Here is a 12,930-nt window from a genome sequence, read left to right on the forward strand (position 1 = left end):
AGCCCACAGTCAGTGTGGTCCAAGAAGGCCGCGGTTGTAACTCCAGCTATATCCAGAATCCATACGACCTACCTAGGAACAGCCATATTCCTGGTCATTATGACCTCCTCCCAGTAAGACAGAGCCCTGCCAGTGGGCCATCCCAGGACAAGCAGTCTTAAGAGGGATAAGCCTCTCTCTTGCAATGTGCTCTGCTGAATATTCTCTGACTCTCTGAAAGAAGACAATCCCTTGACTTGAAATAATGGTACAGACTGACTCCAGCTGCGTATTAGTTATAACACCTGGAACTAAAGAAGAGCTTCCAAGGGACTGGATTAATTGTTCAAAAAGTCTGTTCTCAAAACCAAAATTTCCCACCCACTCACCCCCAACCCCAAATGCTCTGGTTGACATGATCTTTTAAAACATTTAAGATACAGCTACTCATCAACATCAGCTAAATATATATATATATATATATTTATCTATCTATCTATATATATATATATATATATAATCTGAAACATGATGCTTAGAAAGCATGTAGAATAGGTTTTACCAACTTTCCTAAGAGGAAAGGGAACTGGGGAGGTGAGGGGATTACTTGGAGGCACCTGAAATGTATATGTATCTTTAGTTCCTGTTACCCTCAATTATCTGCTTTATTGCCGAAGATAATTAATACATAGACATAAACTGTGTTAACATCAATCCTAAAGCACCTGTACATGTATGTCAGGTCAAACAAATTATAACAGCCAAGCTTACAGAGTTTAATATATAGTCTAATGCTGACAACTTCAATTTTTTTTTTTTAATAAAACTTTAAGAAATACAAATTAACTCTCCCTCTTCTGCCCCTGGTAGGAGTAGAAGAAAAAAGTTTCCAGAGCACAGCAGCCTCTTTCAGTCAAACAATGATTTCTAAGCCAGCTTTACCAAATCTTGCCAATTCAAAGTTCAAGAACATTGCAGGCCGATCCCGGCCTTGTTGTATCTCCTTAGCCATCCAATTCCTGAGTCATTTCATATGAAATAAAACTCTGAGATGATGCCTTTCAGCAAGCAGTCATAGACTGGTAAGAATTAAATATCCCTACAAATGGTTATTTGGCCTCCCGAATTTATTTTGGTTGGCATTCCTTGACTCAGAAAAGTACATGCTTTCAAGCATTTCTTCATAAATCTTGAGCTTGATGTAGTATGGAACCTAAAACTGTAGAAGAGATTAGACTCCCACTTTCAGGAAGTAGAAATCCACTTCCTAAAAGTGGATATGGGAAGTTTAAGTTGTTAAAGTGCATTATGCTTTTTGATGGAACTAAATGAAATGATTAAAGAATGGACTGTAACAAATTGCTGTGACATGATGTAAAAACTTAAGCATATGAACTACTTCCACCTTCCAAGCACCATCTACTGAGATGGCCAAAAATGTATTACAAGAGCTTAATGCCCCCGATTCCAGTATTTGGTGTATCTATATGTTCTACTTTAATGAATATAAACTAGAGCTCAGATGGGTCAAAAAGCCACCACTCCCAAACCCTAAGGAGGACCTCCTCACAAGAATTGAACACCCAAAGGGCAAACTGAGAAAACCAACGGACACCCCGATACCACTCCATTCCCTGATTAACAGTCCAGGCCATAAAAAATACTTCCAAACAGGTATATAGAAGAGGAACCAAGTGACTGTAAATGACTGCAAAGCTGGAACAGCTGCTACAGGAAATGTGGGAGTTCTGCAGCCCTTGACACACACTGGAAGTCTGCCATGGAACCCATTAGTTTGGGCAATAACCAGCAAAAGCAAGAAAATAAATGAGTAAATCCTCCCTCCCCCACTTCACTCAAGGCGTAAACAAATTTTACTGTTAGGGGAAATCTAACACTTACATGAATGCTGCATGTGTGCATGGGAGCAAGTGATCAGCAACAGCAGATTTACTTTCCAAAAAGCCTTATTAAAATATAAATACTAGAAAATTACTTTGTAGGCCCAAGGAAATGTTTCTCATACATATGTAGAAATATAGATAAGAGACTTACCTCAGTATTTCAGGGCAACAAGTGCTCAAGTATCTTGTCAAGTAAGGATCTACAAGCATGGTGAAGTCAGATCAACAAAGAGGAACTTGGTCTCAATCCAAGTTTTACCTTCTTCCCTCACCCTGCGTGTACAGTAACTACTGCCTGGCAAACAGCAAACAAGCAGCATCACTCAAGTTTCAAGTTTCACCTCTTTTTTGCTGAGTATCTTCTGGGCAAAATTCAGCAAGAGGTGACATGGTAAATTGCAAAAGCACTGGGTCAAGATTAGTGTAACTTGCCCTCTCTGGGTTCCTTTTTTCCCCATGTATTTAAAAAAAAAAAAAGGGAGAAGCAGAGAAAGGTAAGGGAGCTCTAACAACCCTAGCTCTAGCATTCTATGATTTTCAAAGAAATGTAATACAACTCAAATCAGGCAATACAAGGGAGAAGGGAAAGGCAGAGGGTGTGATTAATCTATTGTGACAATAGCAACCTTCACATAACTAAGAGTTACGGATAAAAGACATTTCAATCTGAGAGAGCAACTACTAGGAACTTCTGTCTAGCACTGTCACAAATAGGTTCGTGGTCAACCTAAACACGTGCCCTGTACATTAGATTGGCAACTTGGAAAAATCTGTGCAATTACTTTACAGAAATTAAGTTTTGACTCAGTGATGTGCATACAATTCAAATGAATAAGAACAACACAATTATTGTACAATAGCATAATGCAACTATGAAATGGCAATACTTTTTTAAACAATCCAGATTTGTAATATATTTGTTCACTGTGCAAAGGGATCATACCTTGTACAAAATAAAGTGGATTTCTCAAACTAATTTAACAAGAATGCCTACTGTTGTGCTGCACACTGAAAATGTGTCTATAATCTACACCTTAGGTTTAAAGGTACAACTAACCTACATTTTGTGTGGTCACTCTAGAGAGCTAGAAAAGTGAAAATCATCCTGATAAGGGTTTGAAAATAAAAGTGAAACGGTTCTATCAAAGTTATAAGAAGACAGTCTCTCCCTTTAAAGTAATGAATGGGAACAACACATTCATGCCCCAAAACTGTTGAAGAACTGCACACACATGAGTATACTCAAATAGAGAACTTCTCTGCTTTCACAAATATGTGGACTCAAAGACAAGTATTACAACTTGTGCTCAGCTCCAGAGGCACAAAGGTACTTCTATGGAAAGGAATAAAGGGAAGTGTAATGGCCACCTAATTTGTATAAGTGTAATGAATAGCTGTCTGCCAATAGAAGTTATCACCCACTATAGTACGCTGGGTGCATCTGTTTTAGGATCTTTTAAAACATATGCTTGTGACCTAACTGGTAAAGAAGAAGCAGAATTAATTTTGTAATAAAATACAGATGCTAAAAATAGCTTACTGAATGCATTCAATGGTGTATGTTTAAAATTTCTCCCTTATATTTTCATTTCAAAGTTTTATATGTACTCCTCATACTTAAGTCAAACTAAAGCCTTTCAACTTGTCAGTTCACAAGGCTTAATGTGGTAGTCAAGTCAACTTAATAAAATGCCTATCCAATCCCAAAGAAAGGCAATGCCAAAGAATGCTCAAACTACCACACAATTGCACTCATCTCACACGCTAGTAAAGTAATGCTCAAAGTTATCCAAGCCAGGCTTCAGCAATACGTGAACCATGAAGTTCCAGATGTTCAAGCTTTAGAAAAGGCAGAGCAACCAGAGATCAAATTGCCAACATCCGCTGGATCATCGAAAAAGCAAGAGAGTTCCAGAAAAACATCTACTTCTGCTTTATTGACTATGCCAAAGCCTTTGACTGTGTGGATCACAATAAACTGTGGAAAATTCTGAAAGAGACAGGAATACCAGACCACCTGACCTGCCTCTTGAGAAATCTGTATGCAGGTCAGGAAGCAACAGTTAGAACTGGACATAGAACAACAGACTGGTTCCAAATAGGAAAAGGAGTACGTCAAGGCTGTATATTGTCACCCTGCTTATTTAACTTCTATGCAGAGTACATCATGAGAAATGCTGGGCTGGAAGAAGCAGAAGCTGGAATTAAGATTGCCGGGAGAAATATCAATAACCTCAGATATGCAGATGACACCACCCTTATGGCAGAAAGTGAAGAGGAACTAAAAAGCCTCTTGATGAAGGTGAAAGTGGAGAGTGAAAAAGTTGGCTTAAAGCTCAACATTCAGAAAACTAAGATCATGGCAACTGGTCCCATCACTTCATGGGAAATAGATGGGGAAACAGTGGAAACAGTGTCAGACTTTATTTTTGGGGGCTCCAAAATCACTGCAGATGGTGACTGCAGCCATGAAATCAAAAGACACTTACTCTTTGGAAGAAAAGTTATGACCAACCTAGACAGCATATTAAAAAGCAGAGATATTACTTTGCCAACAAAGGTTTGTCTAGTCAAGGCTATGGTTTCTCCTGTGGTCACGTATGGATGTGAGAGTTGGACTGTGAAGAAGGCTGAGCGCCGAAGAATTGATGCTTTTGAACTGTGGTGTTGGAGAAGACTCTTGAGAGTCCCTTGGACTGCAAGGAGATTCAACCAGTCCATTCTGAAGGAGATCAGCCCTGGGATTTCTTTGGAAGGACTGATGCTAAAGCTGAAACTCCAGTTCTTTGGCCACCTCATGCGAAGAGTTGACTCATTGGAAAAGACTCTGATGCTGGGAGGGATTGGGGGCAGGAGGAGAAGGGGACGACAGAGGATGAGATGGCTGGATGGCATCACCGACTCGACGGACATGTTTGAGTGAACTCCGGGAGTTGGTGATGGACAGGGAGGCCTGGCGTGCTGTGATTTATAGAGGGGTGGCAAAGAGTCAGATACGACTGAGTGACTGAACTGAACTGAACCAAAAATAATGTATTTTTGCAATTTAGAGATTAAGACTCATTCAGAAAAGATATAACAGACAATCCTCAAAACAGGGAGGCTGGGGCTTTGACATCTAAGTGAAAGATAATACATAATCAAGAGTTGTAAGGCTAAAAAAGGTATTTACTAAGAATAATAGTGTTTTAAGTCTATGACTTTAAGACTCAGAATACCACCGAATACCATAAATGATAGCAATAAATGATAAAGGCAGCAGGTTGTGTACTTAATCACTACAAGCTGTGCATTCAATACAGAAGATTCTAGAATGATGCTACTAGCCATTCATGAAGCCAGAGGAGAGACAGAAGAGGCCCAATTCATCTGTATATGGCAACAGAAGATGGAAAATCTCAGAACGGGTGGATGATAGATACATAAAGGATTCATCATACTATTATTTATACTTGCATATAATAATTATTAGGGCTTCCCAGGTGGCTCAGTGGTATAGAATCCTCCCGCCAATACAGGGAATGCGGGTACAATCCCTGGATTGGGAAGATCCCCTGGTGAAGGAAATGGCAACCCACTTCAGTGTTCTTGCCTGGGAAATCCCTTGGACAGAGGAGCCTGGTGGGCTACCATCCATGGGAGCACAAAGAATCAGACTGAGCACAATGTAACAATTACTATATATTATTTATGTAGTAATTTTACATAAAATTTTTTAAAGATGCTTAATCTAAATGGTAATTCTCAGACTACAGCTCACAAGCTAAACTAGAATGAACCCTAGGATTTGGCCCTTCACTCTTTCCCATGCTCCTTCTTTATTGTTTCAACACAGGGTTGTAGGAGAGATAACATTAGGAGTATCAGTATGAACAAAGCACCTTCCCTACTTTTGTGGATCTTACAATATAGCAGGGATAAATAGAGGGCCCTGATGATTCAGTAGGGTGGTGACTATGTATTTCCTTCCTTCTAGCTTTCTGTAAAGCTAGAAAGACTCTGAGCAGTGGTCCAGTCCAAACCCACAGGAGGAAACTCTAGCCTGTAGCAAAAGCTGTCTCTTCATTCCAGTTTCTGCCTCCAAGGCGCTGTTTAGCCTAGTAGATAGCCCTGCAGAGCCTTGGGAATGAGTGCTGAAAGCAGTAATCTTGCTCATTTGGATGGGGATAACATGGTCTGAGATTTTGTGGTCTGAGGCAAAGTTAAGTTACATTGACTCAAACACAGGAAAGGAATCCTGTTGGGTATTTTCACCACCATCACTGGTACTAATAATAGAGTAGTTAACAGCCAATACACATGACATCTGTGCCAGGACCTATCAATTCTATGCTCAATTATGTTAAATAATTCAATTCCAATGTGGAGACTACTAATAATTAGATTACTTTACTAATAGCCAAATAATGCCATTTATATCATGTGTGTGAATACACAAACCTATACACTTGGATTTAATCATTGCTTCTATTGGATTCAGTCCAGGAACTCATCTACCTTACTAGATTCTTCTTAGAGATAATAATAATTAAAAAAATTAAACACAAAAGTTTTTAAAGGTTCTCTCTCCCAAACACAAATATATTTCAAAGTATATATTAAAAGCCAGTGGAATTTTAACAGTAAAAGCCCAAAAAACAAGCAATTCTCAGTTCACAGTTGACAAAGCAGCCCCTCAAGTGTTTCTCTCCCCATAATACATATGGTACTTTGATGCATATTGTTGAAACAGTCATTCTGCAAATGTTCTGAAAGCTTTCGTCTTATTTAATGGCATTAACATGGAAATAAAGATAGGATTTTAATCAAGTTATTGTAAGACCAGAAACATCTTGCAAAGTGTACACCTGACTTTAACTTAGCTATTAAATTTTAGTTAGAATGTATAATAATTTGGCTCTAGTACCTGAAAAACGGGTACATTCATAGGATTACTGAATTAAAGCTAGGATACACCTCCAAAAGGATCTAATCCAGTCCCCTGGAGAAAGTGAGGCTCAGAGACACATGACTAGAAGACCTGTGGCTAATATCCAAGCTTTGTCACCCACTCTATTATACCTACCATGTTCAACCTTTTACCTCAGATTTAACATACTTTCTAATTTTATGCCTAGTATCAACTTCCTTTCAAATATTCTTTCTCTATCCAATTCGGTTTTTAGGAAAATGGATACTTCAATAAAAATTCTCTCTCAGTCTAATCCTGATGGTCTCCTTTACTTAAATGGTAGTCAAGACTGTGGTTTTTCCAGTAGTCATGTATGGATGTGAGAGTTGGACTATAAAGAAAGCTGAGTGCCGAAGAATTGATGCTTTTGAACTGTGGTGTTGGGGAAGACTCTTGAGAGTCCCTTGGACTGCAAGGAGATCCAACCAGTCCATCCTAAAGGAGATCAGTCCTAGGTGTTCACTGGAAGGACTGATGCTGAGGCTGAGACTCCAATACTTTGGCCACCTCATGCGAAGAGCTGACTCATTTGAAAAGACCCTGATGCTGGGAAAGATTGAGGGCAGGAGGGGAAGGGGACGACAGAGGATGAGATGGTTAGGTGGCATCACCGACTCAATGGACATAGGTTTGGGTGGACTCCAGGAGGTGGTGATGGACAGGGAGGCCTGGTGTGCTGTGGCTCATGGGTTCACAAAGAGTTGGACACGACTGTGTGACTGAACTGAACTGAACTGAATGACATTAGCATTTTGTATTAGTTCATTGTTACCATCAGCCTCCTACAATTTAAGACATTAGAATGACAACTCCAGTTAATTTGGCCTATTGTACAGATGAGAGGAAAAGCTGACCTGCCAAATCCTAGGAAGGAAGGCAGCTCCCACACTGACCCAAACAGGAGAAGAGAAAGCAGGTTTGGGGCACTAGTTGGACTATGCTAACCCACTAAATGTAACGGTGAAAGAGGGTCCTTGCACAGGTTTTGTTCATCTTTTTTTCCACACAGGGAATAGATATCCTTATGCACAGTCCTCATGCAAAATTCGTATTTTGAATTTTTTTCTCAGGCTTATGATGTTTGTGAGACATCAAATATACAGTCTTCATTTTTTTCCTTAAAAAAAAAAAAAAAAACTCCAGAAATTGAAATTTAACAGGTTGAAATTAAGTTCTAAATTATCCACCTAACCTTTGAATCATTCTGCTTCCGATGTTGGCCAAAACTATCTGAATAGTAGAGCTTTTCTTTTTCTAGATAGAAGAGATGATCACAATAGCTCAAACCACTGAGAGCATTTGCATTCTGTTAAGTACAAATCACTGACAAATATTAGGATGTCTATTTCCCCAATGACGAAATAAACATGACTAGCTTTAATGGGCAATCCCAACTCTTTAAGATTCTTGTCTACCTGCAGAACCCTTTGGCCTAAGTCACCAACTGGCACCCCTTCTGAGAATTAGAATTTAGTCTTCTCAATGTAACGGCTAAAGAAATTCACCCATACTGAATAATTACTACTACTGGACAGAAATCGTAAGTAGCATTTTCAGAATGACGACATACAAGTTTAAATAAAGTCAAGATGGCTAAGTGACTTTTCAGAACAATAAAACAGGTTTTTAGAAATTCAAAGTTAAGTAAATGAAAAGCTAGGTCCAAAAGCAAAATACTTCTCAACTGCCTTGAGCCCTAAATTGTCATAATATTTAAAAACTTAATGTTTCTTGAGACAGTCCGTCTCCTGAGATACTGTTTAGAATGAAGATACTTGTTGAAATGCCATCAAATTCATTTTCTAATACTGCTTAAGGTTTCCTGGAATTCTCCCAAGATCCAATCATGCCCAAGGCAACATTAACTCTACACTTGGTAAAAATTCAAAGTTACTTTATTCATTTTCAATTCACTATCTAGTCTCTCCTCTCAAAGAATTTTGTAAAAACTTAACTATCGATTTTGAGTAAAATAGCGATGGAGCCTCTTCTTGGGACTGGTGACGCTGTTACATACCAAAGTACAGAGATTACTTTCCTGATGCTTTTGGTAATACTTTTTCCAAGAATAATTGAACTCTATGTCTAAAATCAAAGCTGAATTCATATAATGATGCCTCCAATTCAGTAGTTTACTCTGTTATCCAAGGACCTATGCTCTTATCATCAGAAGCAAATGTTTCATGGCTACATCCAAAGCACTCAAAGGAAAAATATAATCTGACAACATAAAGAATAGTCCCCCTATAACTGTTTATTAGAATGTGAATATATTCCAAATCAGTAACTTAAAAAAAAAAAAAATCAAGTTACAGAGCATGCATAAAATACAAAGTAGCGATTTACAAGGAGATAGTAGTATCTTCATAACTAATACACCAAAATAATAAAAGGGCTACAGAGGAAAACTAAATAGACTGACCACAGCAATGCCTTCCGTGTGCCCCACACGTCATGAGCACCGCAAAAGACAGATTAACTATGAAACATAGTAATCTAGGCAAGCCCACACACATGTATATTTTGGGGATATTCCACCATCCTGAATCGTATCACTTTAGTTGACACAACTTTCAGAACACTTCAGAGTTAAGTGCTTAATATTATTCACAAAAAAATAAAACTAAATATTAGTGTGCACATTTCAGAATGAAAAATGAGTTGTTCCATTGATTTCAATAATGTAGTGGAAGAAAACTTTCAGGTTTGTACAATGCCTAATGCATTCTATTTAAACTCAAGGTACTATTTCATCTATATACTAAAAGAATACATGCCTTTTAAGTGGTACCACTTGAGCAGAAATTAACCTCTCTTGTATTCTTTAACATACTGAAACCAGATATTTAACTGGACTATATTCCATAATATACTACAAAACTCAAAAATCAGCATTGTTAAAATAATTATCCATGCCTGCTGGTGGCTATGGTGATAAAACTAGGTTGCATTTACTGGAAGGTTTTAAGACAAAATTAACACTTTGCCATCAGAGACTAAGCGCATTAAACCAGTTATTGCCTGAGCAATAAAATGCCACATAATATACTGCTGGGAAATTAGAGAAGTTAAATGACTTGGGCTGCCTGATCACTGTAACAAAGGCACCTCAGATGGAATTCCACCAGTCTCTCCGGTTCCCAGCCTGCCAGGCAGCACTGTGTGACTTATGGCCCCATAACCATGCTACTACTGAAATCATCACAGTCTTTTGTGTTTATTAAGATAATTCTTGTCGAGAAAAAAGTGTTCCCCCCTCTCTAATCAACTTTGATGTTTACAAAAATTAAAAAACAAAATTTACTAAACTACATAATCCTATTAAGGCATTTTAGAAATTGACTTCCAGAATAATGGAAAATTTATAAGCTCTCAAAATTCTACTATGTTTATAGGGCAATTCTTAGATTTATGGAAATATACTCTGCACTGAGAGAAGAGTGTGTTAATTATAAGCTGCTCTGTGGCAAAATGATAGCTTATTTCTACAGTCTTCTTAATTTGATTGAATCAAGACCAACAGGTCTGAGCTTCAAGGGATCAAGTTCTATTATGTCCTACAGTGACAGCTTCCATGATGAAAAGTAAACAGTAATTGAGGAATCCAAACATTCAGTTTATTAAACTAAGGCTAGTGAAGCCATAGCATGAAAAAAAGCTGCAGTCATTCGGGACAAATGGATGATTTTATAAAGCTAAAATCAAAAGACTTGAGACATGGAAAAATTCGTAAGTATGAGGAAGTAATAAAACACAAAAATGACCACAAGAATTACAAATATATTTAAATCTCAGACCTGGGAATTGGACTATACACAGCCTTCTAGGGGAGAAGAGAAACGCCTTATATGTTCTGACAGCACTGCACCTTTGGCTTGTTTTCAGTGGTTGGTGGAACATGAATAGGAACCACGTTGTTGCTTGGAGACATGTCATTTTCACGTCTGTCTGACATTTGCTTCTGAGAAACAATGCGGTATATCTCTGAGGGGAACAAAAAAGAAACAGCAACACTCACTGTGAACAGACCCATAAATCAGTGATTAAAAATTAAAGATACACAGAGGTAGAAGTTATATTCACAAGAGAAAAAAATGCAAATAAACTGAACAGAGCTCATATACTCAAAGCTCTTTTTTCAACCAGCCACTGATCAGTCAACCCATTATTTCACAATTTCCCTTAAGGTAAGAACAGAAACAAAGGCTTTCCATTCCAGAGGGAAAGGTTTACCAACCAGTTAGATAAATCTTGGTCTAAAGAGATTATAGGGCTTAGATCTAAATTTCTAACCTTATCAAAGAAACCTACATATATTGACACTGTACCACAGAAAAATATTTAAATCTGCATTATCAGACCCAGTAGGTATTTCTGTATGTAGTGAAGAATACAACTTCATAGACAAGTCAAAATCCCAAAGAACTCTTGGAAAAGAAGAATGGAAAGATAATGTGTATCAATGCCTTCTGAACTAAAGTTAAATTGCAATGAGATAATCATTCAAAACAGGCAACTTAAGATTTTCTAGGACACTTAGCAAAACTGTTTAGCATCCACCTCTTCCACTAAATGTCCCCTGCCATATCAGTAAGCAGAAGATGCTGGGCCATCAGCCACCACACCCACCCGCTCTCCCCAAAGAAGCACCCTGAGGGAATTGAGGATGGAGAAAAGTAATATACTGGCACTAACTAGTTAAGTAAGTGAAGTCGCTCAGACCCTTTGTGACCCCATGGACTGTATAGCCTACCAGGCTCCTCTGTCCATGGGACTTTCCAGGCAATATAATACTGGAGTGGATTGCCGTTTCCTTCTCCAGCAGATCTTCCCGACCCAGGGATCGAACCAAGGTCTCGAGCATTGCAGACAGACGCTTTACCGTCTGAGCCACCAGGGAAGTCTTCTTTTGATATGCACCTTAACTAGCTAGTTAAGGTGCATATCAAAAGAATGATTTCAGACTTCCCATACACAGGACAGCCCTAAACTCATTAACTTGAGATGTCTGGTTTTCTTCAGTTTTGAATCCAGACTACCCGATTTTTGTTCCAAAACCTCCTATATATCCTGGTTCCTCTCCTAACTCTTCTAAACAGTTCCTCAGAGCTATCTGAGAGGCTGCCTCCTGGACTTAGGGCAAGTCCACCAAATAAAAAATATAATTCTCAACTTTCAGATTGTGCCTTTTTTTCAATCAACAAACTATAAGGACCAAAACTGCACTACCTTATTCATGCTGTATCCCCAGCATATTAGGTTGGTGCAAAAGTAACTGTAGTTTTGCACTGTTGAACTTTGTCATTTGATACTGAAACACACTCTTAAATAAATGTGGTTATCAGTTCAGTCACTCAGTCATGTCCAACTCTTTGTGACCCCATGGACTGCAGCATGCCAGGCTTCCCTGTCCATCACCAACTTCCAGAGCTTGCTCAAACCCATGTCCATCGAGTTGGTGATGCCATCCAATTATCTCATCCTCTGTCGTCCCTTTCTCTTCCTACCTTCAATCTTTCCCAGCATCAGGGTCTTTTCCAATGAGTCAGTTCTTCATATTAGTGGCCAAAGTACTGGAGCTTCATCTTCAGCATCAGTCCTTCCAATAACTATTCAGGACTGATTTCCTTTAGGATGGACTGGTTTGATCTCCTTGCTCAAAAGTTATGTTATACATCATTTTAATGGGCACTTCTTGCATTTCTTTTTTTTTGGCTAATGGCTTATTACTTGCTATTTATATTTATTTTAGACTTGGCAAATGTTAGACAAAAAGCAAATTTGAGTGATTTTCTTATTCAAGTTCAAAATGGGTCGTAAAGCAGTGGAGACAGCTCGCAACATCAACAACGTGTTTGGCCTAGGAACTGCTAACGAATGTACAGTGTAGTGGTGGTTCAAGGAGTTTTGCAAAGGAGACAAGAGCCTTGAAGATGAGAACCACAGTGGCTGACCTTTAGAAGTTGACAATGACCAACTGAGAGGATCACCAAAGTTGATCCTCTTACAACTACACGAGAACTTGCTGAAGAACTCAACATCGACCACTCTACGGTCATTCAACATTTGAAGCAAATTGGAAAGGTGAATAAGCAA

At 38.6% G+C, this 12,930-nt stretch overlaps 2 protein-coding genes across 10 annotated transcripts in view; one reads left to right on the forward strand and one right to left on the reverse strand.

Moving 5' to 3' along the window:
* Positions 1–9,979, forward strand: part of MEGF11 (multiple EGF like domains 11) — a 400,952-nt gene extending 390,973 nt beyond the window's left edge. For 6 of the 9 annotated variants that reach the window (XM_086322954.1, XM_086322956.1, XM_086322955.1 and 3 more), the window contains one exon: positions 1–231. In XM_086322954.1, coding sequence (XP_086179080.1) covers positions 1–161 — 161 coding nt within the window. In that variant the 3' untranslated portion in view covers positions 162–231. The other 3 variants (XM_086322959.1, XM_086322960.1, XM_086322958.1) reach the window with 1 other exon arrangement.
* Positions 9,069–12,930, reverse strand: part of RAB11A (RAB11A, member RAS oncogene family) — a 20,708-nt gene continuing 16,846 nt past the window's right edge. The window contains exon 5 of the mRNA XM_086322963.1: positions 9,069–10,818. Coding sequence (XP_086179089.1) covers positions 10,679–10,818 — 140 coding nt within the window. The 3' untranslated portion in view covers positions 9,069–10,678. The remainder of the gene's footprint in view (positions 10,819–12,930) is intronic.

The sequence above is a fragment of the Bos grunniens genome, chromosome 10 (genome assembly GCF_055505025.1).
Source record: "Bos grunniens cultivar Pamir isolate PY7600 chromosome 10, Bosgru_T2T1.0, whole genome shotgun sequence".
Taxonomy (NCBI): Eukaryota; Metazoa; Chordata; class Mammalia; order Artiodactyla; family Bovidae; genus Bos; species Bos grunniens.